This window comes from Micropterus dolomieu, linkage group LG03, assembly GCF_021292245.1.
Source record: "Micropterus dolomieu isolate WLL.071019.BEF.003 ecotype Adirondacks linkage group LG03, ASM2129224v1, whole genome shotgun sequence".
Taxonomy (NCBI): domain Eukaryota; kingdom Metazoa; phylum Chordata; class Actinopteri; order Centrarchiformes; family Centrarchidae; genus Micropterus; species Micropterus dolomieu.
Window position 1 is genome coordinate 34997179 of NC_060152.1, and position 9646 is coordinate 35006824.

Below are 9646 nucleotides of genomic sequence, written 5' to 3' on the forward strand. Positions count from 1 at the left end.
GGTGAGTTCTCAGGCGTACAGACAGACAGGTGTGTTCTCAGGCGTACAGACAGACAGGTGTGTTCTCAGGCGTACAGACAGACAGGTGTGTTCTCAGGTGAGTTCTCAGCCGTACAGACAGACAGGTGTGTTCTCAGGCGTACAGACAGACAGGTGTGTTCTCAGGTGAGTTCTCAGGCGTACAGACAGACAGGTGAGTTCTCAGGTGAGTTCTCAGGCGTACAGACAGACAGGTGAGTTCTCAGGTGAGTTCTCAGGCGTACAGACAGACAGGTGTGTTCTCAGGTGAGTTCTCAGCCGTACAGACAGACAGGTGTGTTCTCAGGTGTACAGACAGACAGGTGAGTTCTCAGGTGAGTTCTCAGGTGAGTTCTCAGGTGAGTTCTCAGGTGAGTTCTCAGGCGTACAGACAGACAGGTGAGTTCTCAGGTGAGTTCTCAGGCGTACAGACAGACAGGTGTGTTCTCAGGTGAGTTCTCAGCCGTACAGACAGACAGGTGTGTTCTCAGGTGTACAGACAGACAGGTGAGTTCTCAGGTGAGTTCTCAGGTGAGTTCTCAGGTGAGTTCTCAGGCGTACAGACAGACAGGTGTGTTCTCAGGTGTACAGACAGACAGGTGTGTTCTCAGGTGAGTTCTCAGGTGTACAGACAGACAGGTGACTTCTCAGGCGTACAGACAGACAGGTGAGTTCTCAGGCGTACAGACAGACAGGTGTGTTCTCAGGCGTACAGACAGACAGGTGTGTTCTCAGGCGTACAGACAGACAGGTGAGTTCTCAGGTGTACAGACAGACAGGTGTGTTCTCAGGTGTACAGACAGACAGGTGTGTTCTCAGGTGAGTTCTCAGGTGTACAGACAGACAGGTGAGTTCTCAGGTGTACAGACAGACAGGTGTGTTCTCAGGTGTACAGACAGACAGGTGTGTTCTCAGGTGTACAGACATACAGGTGTGTTCTCAGGTGTACAGACAGACAGGTGTGTTCTCAGGTGTACCGTGTTCCCCGGCGTGCTGCAGCGCTGCAGTCTGAACTTGCTGTGGTTCTTTTTGCTGCGACTCTTGTTCTTCCTGATCTCCTCGCAGCGTTCATAGTCCGACAGGTCCAGAACCTCGTCAGCCCGACCCAGCTCCTTCACCTGCAGGTCACACGGGTCAAAGGTCAACTCAGATTTTATTTATACAGCGGCAGCTCGTGGCAGGATTAAAACAGATGCTTCAGAGCCGTTGGTGGTCAGAGCCAGGCTAGCTGTTTCCCCCTGTTTCCAGTCTTTATGCTATGCTAAGCTAACCTTTCCTGACTCAGAGGGACAGAGAAGATGAAGAGCTTCCACCTGCTGTAGGTTTTCTTTCAAAGAAGCAAAATAAAATGCAAATCCAGTCAAAGCCGGCAGAATTAGTTTTACAGACGTGGAAACTTTCTTCAGGAGATTTAAATAGAAAGCAGCGTATTTCCCTAAAGCAACAGTGACGTCCTCGCTCTGAAGCTTCTGCAGGACGCTCACTGATGACCACAGACTGCCGGGTCAGTGAGACTTTAATATGTTCAGAGCGAAACAAAGTTCATTTTAATGGATTCTGTCACTTATTATTGTTATTATTGTTGTTGTCTTACTTCTGTTTGTAGGATAATCAAGTTCTGAGTGTTGGAACTACAGTTCCCATAATGTGGCTTTGGGGGATGTAAACAGGAAGTACAATGTTGCCATGGAGTCAGTGAGTTAGCTTTGAGCTTCAACTTAAGCTAACTGCAGTTAGCAGCTCCTGTTAGCAGTTAGCATGGATGTTCAGACAGCGCTCTCTGGATCAGTGTGAAGGTTCTCAGGAGGTTCTGCAGCGTCTCTCTGGTTTCTGAGCTGACTTCCGGACAGACGTCAGAGATCGTGATTTCCTCGGGAAGTGAAGTCAGTCTGAATGATTCAACACGAGTTTCATGTCTGAGAGTTTGGTGAGTTCTGACTCTGAGAAGGAGGAGAGAGTTTTCTGACTCCAGCGGCAATTTAACAAACGTATGCAACGAAACAGAATCAGTGTTAAATAAATAAAGGAGGCAAAATGTATCTCAGAGATCTGACTGCTCTGCGTCTGCGATGGACTTCACTACCTGAAGTGGCCGAGTGAAGTTTGGACAGCTCCTGCAGAAAGTACGAACCATCCCGGACACAGGATGTTGCGGCGAACGGCACTCCAGCAAACAGCGGCGCTGAAGGAGAAGGCCAGGTGTGCCTCGCCCGTGTGGACATATTAGGGGTGTGACGAAACACTTGAGAAAGCACAATACTGGAGTCTCGAGAACGAGACACCAAGATACTCCAAAGCTGTTTAGAAGAAATATTCTTTGATGAAACAGGCTATTCGATTTGGGGGTTCTGGGGGTTCCTCCAGAAGATTTTGAGCATTAAACTCTTAATATTCTGCATTCTAGAGACATTTTCTGCACCAATTTATGGTGGAAATGTCTTAATTTATATGAAGGGAAACACAAAATTCATGTGGCCGCTGACAATCCAGAATATTATCGAATATAATGCAGTAATCAGCAGCTTGTTTTAGCCTAAGTTACTTAAAATGCATTTCATGGTTTCCTATTGTGCCAGAAAGCCTTTCTCATAGAATTTTATTTATTTAACATTTCTTGTTGCAAGCTAATTTTCAGAAAACATTTGGCAAATGCTTTCAAGGTTTCATTTAACAACAAAGGAGAACGTTTCTACTGCTGACAGCCGTCAGAGGAGGCTGCAGAGAAAGACTAAAGTGTAAAACAGGTGTTGTGAAAAGGAAAATGATGATGGAATTCAACCGAATGACCGTAGATCGGATGTCTCGTCACTTTAAGGTCACTCTATTTCAGGTTCTAAAGTTTCTACCACGAGCTGCATATTTAAAGGCAAAGGCTCAGAAAGCTGCACGATTACTGCTGACTGAGAGAAAAACACTTTGGAAGGTCAAAGAGAGTCTGAACAGACAAGAGGAACAACTGATGAGGGAAGCAGAACCGGCTAACGCTCCGTTAGCCACCCTGGGAAGAAATTAAGTTACCGCCATCGCTCACCAGGCATCGAGTAAACCGTCTCAGAGTTACAGGATGAAAGCACCAATGAAAATCCAGCTGGACTGACGCCACCAGTATCTGCTGCTGATCCTCTGCAGCTCAGCAGGGGAGCTTGGAGAAGCTGCCATCATGTCTAATCAGCTTTTCTATAGTTATATTTTACATCGTAGAGTGAAATACGTACATTTAAGCCCTCCTAATTAGTAAAGACCAAACAATTAATGAAGGAACACTAATGTCACCGCAGTGAAGATCCCAGCAGCTGATACGGAGCCCAGACGATTAAAGTTCTCTTCAAAAGTTCTGCTGCTTTTAACCTCCTTCCATTCCTGTCAAATTCATGCTAAACGCCTCTTCAAGGCAGATCCGCAGTAAACTGAATGAGTATCTGCCTGGTTTTGGGCGTCTCTGAAAGAGAACAGACTGACTGTAAGATTAATGATTAATATAAGTTTAAACACACAAATATTTTTAGTTTTAATATATTTCTGCTTGAAAATGTTTGCCAACAAATGCATGCAGACAGCTACAGCTGGAAAACACTGTAGGACCGCAGCAGAAAACAGGGGCCGGCCCTTCCTTACAGCGCGGGCTCTCATTGGCTGCTGTAGGCTGTGAAAGGGACATGTGAGCTCCTATTGGGTCACATTTGGTGTCAGTCAAAAGGTCAGAGTTCAGTGGCTAATTTGAATACAAGCTATTGTAGTTGTTTACGTCCAAGTCTGACAGAGGCGCTGATCGGACCGGCCGCGGTGTATCTTGAAATGATTTGCACTGGTGGAATCACACATGAAGTTACCGGAGCAGCTGTGGGCACATACCGAAAGCTGCCGCCAGGATCATCGACAGCAGTGACAACGGTCCCTGTGGCGTCCGGACCTTTCTGGAGCGGGTCGTGAAGGGTCCACCTAAAGAACGTGGAAGTGACACAGGGACGAGGGGCTTCGCCGCTGTCCTACTGCTTAAAACAATGAAGACTTAACAAGGAGGAACCGTGCTGTGAGAGAAGACACGAGGCTCCTGCAGATCATGGAGAAACCCACCACTGCTCCACCTTGTTAAGGTGGATAACGCCGTCGTGCCAAATCATCGGTGCACTGCTGCACAACGAGCCGTGAGCTGGAAAAGAAAGGTTCAAGGGAACAATGAGAACATCAGGAGTACGCAGATGGTTCTGATGTCATCTCAGAACTTTATAATATGGTTCGGCATCGTGGGGCGAAGACAAAGAGTGTTTGACTGTCAGTTTCAACGGAAACCTCCCTGTTGGGGTTCTTGTGAGATGTAGACAGGAACCAGTTGCTGTAATGGCGGACATAAAGGCCATGTTTCATCAAGTGATTCTGTGGTGGCCTAAAGGAGGCCGCAGGATTGAAGTTCACGTCTTCGGAGTACCAGTTGTGCCACGTATGCTCTGAAAAGCGCGTCTGATTGTCATCAGGCTGACCTCAGAGACAAAGTGCTGCAGAACTTCGCAGGTTGAAGCATCTCCAGAGCTCAGTGTGGATAAAGTGCAGTGAGCGTACACACACCGGTGTGCAGGGTCAGCTTTGTTCATGTTCAGGATCGTGGCAGTTAGTTCCGTCTGCGACCCCCTGGGATCTGTATCACCTTTAACAGAAGGCTGGCTGGGATGACAACATATCGCAAGCCTTTTCACAAGAATGGTGACTCCCCAGAATCTCCCAGCTGCATGTGGATCGAGCAGATCACTTCTCTGATGCTGGTGAACATGGTGACACACGGCAGCACAAGTTGCTTTCATGGAGGGAAAGTCCAGAGCCGTCCCACTGCAGCAGAGGACTAGACCCGGGTTCAGCAGCACGGCTAACCGAGCTGGCTGTGTCTGTAACATCCAATCAGGAGAGAGTATGTGAGAGGTAATGATGAGGCTACAAAAGCTCACGACCACGACCAGAGCCGCAGGCTGAGGTTTGAGTCTGGAACCTGAACCCCTGCGGAATAAAGAGCGGACCAGATGACGAGTGTCGATCAGCTGATATCAGAGGATCAGTGTTGCTCCGACGCTCAACACTCACCTCTACTCGACTGCTCACACCAAAGCCTGTTCAAAAACTGACCCGTTTAATATCAAGGTGGAAATCTGGAACTAAGCTGAATGAACATGACAGAAAGATTTACTGGGGCCGGGTTTCAGTGATTACTGTAGATAAAACTAGGGACGCACCCAAATAAAAATTCTTGGCTGAAACCGAATGTAATGAAAACTTTCCTAAACAGCAAACAAGCACATTCACATTTTATCAATTTATTTTCCCGCTGCATAAATTAAACAAAATTAGCTTTTTCCTCAGTGTTTCCCACAGGATGTGGAGAGACTATGGTGGGGGGGTCTGGGGCCCGAGAGGGCCATTTCCTTTTAATGGACACATGTGACATGTTTTATACTTTCTGTAAATATAATCCATTTAATCTTATTTCCATCCTGTACAGACGCCTTATTTTGAAAACCGGGCGTGGTCACATGTGTTTCCTCCTCGCGCTAAATCCATCCAGTCCGACCCGGTTTGATAAATAATGTTGAACATGAAACTTCACAGCCTCTCTTCATACTAAAGAGACAAACTGACAGGATAAAGTCTCTAACCTGCCTGTCAGCTCGCTCTGGGCCGTTTAACTTACCGTAAAGGCTGGAAAACGTGTGCACTCCAAATGTAGGTGCAGCTATCTTCCACGCTGCTGACATGTCAACGTGATTGTTCGGTAAAATTTATTTGGTCTTTTGACTTTTGGTGGCTGAACATTCGGTGCATCCCTAAGAAAAACGCGACTTTATTCTCCGGTTTTGGTGAACCTGGATCGTATTGATGTCTTCCGGCTGCTCTGCTTCAACAGTTCCCTGATGGACAGATCTTACTTGTTCCTGAAGTAACCGCTAACTGCCGTTAACTGCCACTCACTGCCGCTCACTGCCGCTCACTGGAACTAACTGGAACTAACTGCCGCTAACTGGAACTAACCGCTGCTAACTGCCGCTAACTGGAACTAACCGCTGCTAACTGCCGCTAACTGGAACTAACCGCTGCTAACTGCCGCTAACTGGAACTAACTGGAACTAACTGCCGCTAACTGGAACTAACTGCTGCTAACTGGAACTAACTGCTGCTAACTGCCGCTAACTGGAACTAACTGGAACTAACTGCTGCTAACTGGAACTAACTGGAACTAACTGCTGCTAACTGCCGCTAACTGCCGCTAACTGGAACTAACTGCTGCTAACTGCCGCTAACTGCCGCTAACTGCCGCTAACTGGAACTAACTGCTGCTAACTGCCGCTAACTGGAACTAACTGCCGCTAACTGGAACTAACTGCTGCTAACTGGAACTAACTGCTGCTAACTGCCGCTAACTGGAACTAACTGCTGCTAACTGCCGTTAACTGCCACTCACTGCCGCTAACTGCCGCTCACTGGAACTAACTGGAACTAACTGCCGCTAACTGGAACTAACTGGAACTAACTGCCGCTAACTGGAACTAACTGCCGCTAACTGGCGCTAACTGGAACTAACTGCCGCTAACTGGAACTAACCGCCGCTAACTGGAACTAACTGCCGCTAACTGGAACTAACCGCTGCTAACTGCCGCTAACTGGAACTAACCGCTGCTAACTGCCGCTAACTGGAACTAACCGCTGCTAACTGCCGCTAACTGGAACTAACTGCCGCTAACTGCCGCTAACTGCTGCTAACTGCCGCTAACTGGAACTAACTGCTGCTAACTGCCGCTAACTGCCGCTAACTGGAACTAACTGCCGCTAACTGCCGCTAACTGGAACTAACTGCCGCTAACTGGAACTAACTGCCGCTAACTGGAACTAACTGCCGCTAACTCCTGTTAACTGCCGCTAACTGGAACTAACTGCCGCTAACTGCTGTTAACTGCTGTTAACTGCTGCTAACTGCCGCTGTTTTCTAATTAGCTCTGAGCTGGACTTAAATCACATTTTAACGCCGTTACAAAGGTCACATTTTTAGAGTTGGACCCTTCCTCGCCTTGGAAGAGGCCAAAAAGTAGTTGCATGTTTTTGTTTTTTCATGATTGGAGTATTTTAATGCACTTTTTAATGGTCTGCTACTAATACAAAATGTGGCAGTTTGACCTAGAACACGTCTCTCCAGTTTGAGCTTCCTGCAGCGTCAGGAAGTGATTTTGAAGCTCTTCTCGGTTCGGCACCTTCTCATCGCTCCGACATTTTATCTGATTATTTTCCAGCTCTCAGCTCCTCTGCTGCTGCGTAATGTCCCCAGAACGAAGAGGAAAAAGGAAAAAGTTCGGTGTTTGGCTCTGAACAGACTTCCTGCCTCTAGAGACAGTTTGAACAAGCAGCTCAATACTGATCAAAAATTAGTACGCTTGTTTAATTATGTAAGTTTGCAAACTATGTTTCAAAGGCTTGGAAAAGAAGGCAAGCTGGTCTGTTTAACCATGTGGTACTGGATCTGCCCAATACCGGGCAGGTGATCGATTTTCGCTGTTCTAGCTGTCTTCCGTCCAAAAACAGCGGTCCTTTATGTCATCAGAGACCGTCCTCGCGGGCCGCCATCTTGGTGAGGTCAGCTGAGCTGAAAAGTTTTGTTTCTGTCTTCAGATTGAAGTAGAGAAGAAGAGTTTGCTTTGGCGGAGGCGACTGCTGGCGACCCGTAGGAGCTACACAGATGTGCAGGATTGCAATCGATTCGTCTCTTCAATATGAAGAGAATGAGCCACTTGCAGCCCTGCAGGATGTTCTGTTGTCAAGCTGTGGGCCTGGACAGTGTGGGAGTGCTTTTGGTCATTTATATTGACTGTTTGTATCAATATTTCAATGTTTTGGAAGCTTTATGTTATTTGGAACGTGGTTGTGTGGAGAGAAATAATGTTTTGAAGAAAATTCCCAATAAAAGTGAACATATAAACAGTAAATATGGCCAAAACATGGACATTCACCTGGTTTATGTTTGAAAGATTGTGTAATAACTGTTTCTTTTCATCACAGTTACAGTTGTATTCCAGGTGTATTAGAAGATATTCAAGTGCATTATAATCTATCTTATGATGGTTTTGACGGTTTATTGCATTAAAATAGTTTTTTTACCAGGTGAGGATGAATATCATATTTTTTCTGTATTGCATCTCCATGTCGTCTGTAATGGTAAAATAAATAAGTTAATGTCCATTGGATTTATGTTCCTCAGCTTCTGACCTTTCAAAGGAGGCCAGAGTTATGCATCTGGGCCTGATGGTTGAGGAGATATTACTGATTTATTTTGGGGTTGTTATTTTAGGCGTTGGTTCATGTGGTTAAGTAGATTTAAATGTGTTGTGCTGTGTAGGGGTATGGATGGTTATCTGAACACACATATACGCATGTACTTGAATACATACATGTACTATTACTATTATTTTTCTGCTTCTAATTCTTATTTCTGTTTGGTTAGCACTGTATGTGATGTACTCTGGACCTGCTATCTTGTATATTAATTTTTATTTTTGCATATTAATGTTGGTGTCTTGTAAGGCCAGGCAGGCTTACGCACGGCACAATAATAAAACTTTCAGTCACTGACTTTAATGTTTTTGCTTTTAACTGATGAAACACACTTTTATTTATGTATTTATTTGATTTCTTAGCTCTGTCTGCCTTTTACAGTTTGAATACCTGTTTGAATACCTGTGTTCTGTGCTGCTGCTTTATTAGTTACTAGTTAAAGTGCTTGTGAAGGTCAAACTTTCTGTATGACAGACTATTACTATTTTAGTTAGCTCAGTTAACCCTGCAGCTAGCGGCCACACGGATCAGCTGGTGTTGAGCTGTGTGTGGGTGTGGGTGGGTGTGCGCGCGCATGTGTGCGTGCGTGTGTGTGTGCGTGTGGTTGTGCGTGCGTGCGTGTGTGTGTGTGTGCGTGTGGTTGTGCGTGCGTGCGTGTGTGTGTGTGTGTGTGTGTGCGTGGGTGCATGTGTGTGTGCGTGTGTGTGTGTGTGTGTGTGGTTGTGCTTGTGCATGTGTGTGTGTGTGCGTGCATGTGTGTGGTTGTGCATGTGTGTGGTTGTGCGTGCGTGTGTGTGGTTGTGCGTGCGTGTGTGTGTGGTTGTGCGTGCGTGTGTGTGTGGTTGTGCGTGCGTGTGTGTGGTTGTGCATGTGTGTGCGTGTGTGTGTGTGGTTGTGCGTGTGTGTGTGTGCGTGCGTGTGTGTGGTTGTGCATGTGTGCGTGCGTGTGCGCGTGTGTGTGCGTGCATGTGTGTGGTTGTGCGTGTGTGTGTGTGTGTGTGTGTGTGTGTGTGTGCGTGCATGTGTGTGGTTGTGCGTGTGTGTGTGTGTGTGTGCGTGTCCTCCCCTCAGGCTGTAATAACTCTCCATGCTGATGTCACTCGGCCTGCATCATCAGTCAGATAATCAATAATCCAGATCTCTCACTGGCTGCTTGCTGTTCAGTCCCAGAGGAGCTGCTTACAAAACAGCTGTTGACCTCTGACCTCTGACCTCTTCCCAGTGTGAACGTATTAAAGACAGAAATCCAGCGGCACTTTAACTTGAATAAAAAAAGCTGCAAACTCTTTAAATGGGCTGAAGCTAATCAATCAGCTGGCTAATATTT

At 46.5% G+C, this 9646-nt stretch overlaps 1 protein-coding gene across 3 annotated transcripts in view; it reads right to left on the reverse strand.

Moving 5' to 3' along the window:
- The window catches only part of plekho1b (pleckstrin homology domain containing, family O member 1b), a 29567-nt gene that overhangs the window by 8705 nt on the left and 11216 nt on the right, over positions 1–9646 (reverse strand). For all 3 annotated transcript variants that reach the window (XR_006824326.1, XM_046043885.1, XM_046043886.1), the window contains one exon: positions 996–1136. Coding sequence is in view for 2 of the 3 variants with exons in the window: in XM_046043885.1 (XP_045899841.1) it covers positions 996–1136 (141 nt within the window). In the remaining variant the exon portion in view is untranslated. The remainder of the gene's footprint in view (positions 1–995; positions 1137–9646) is intronic.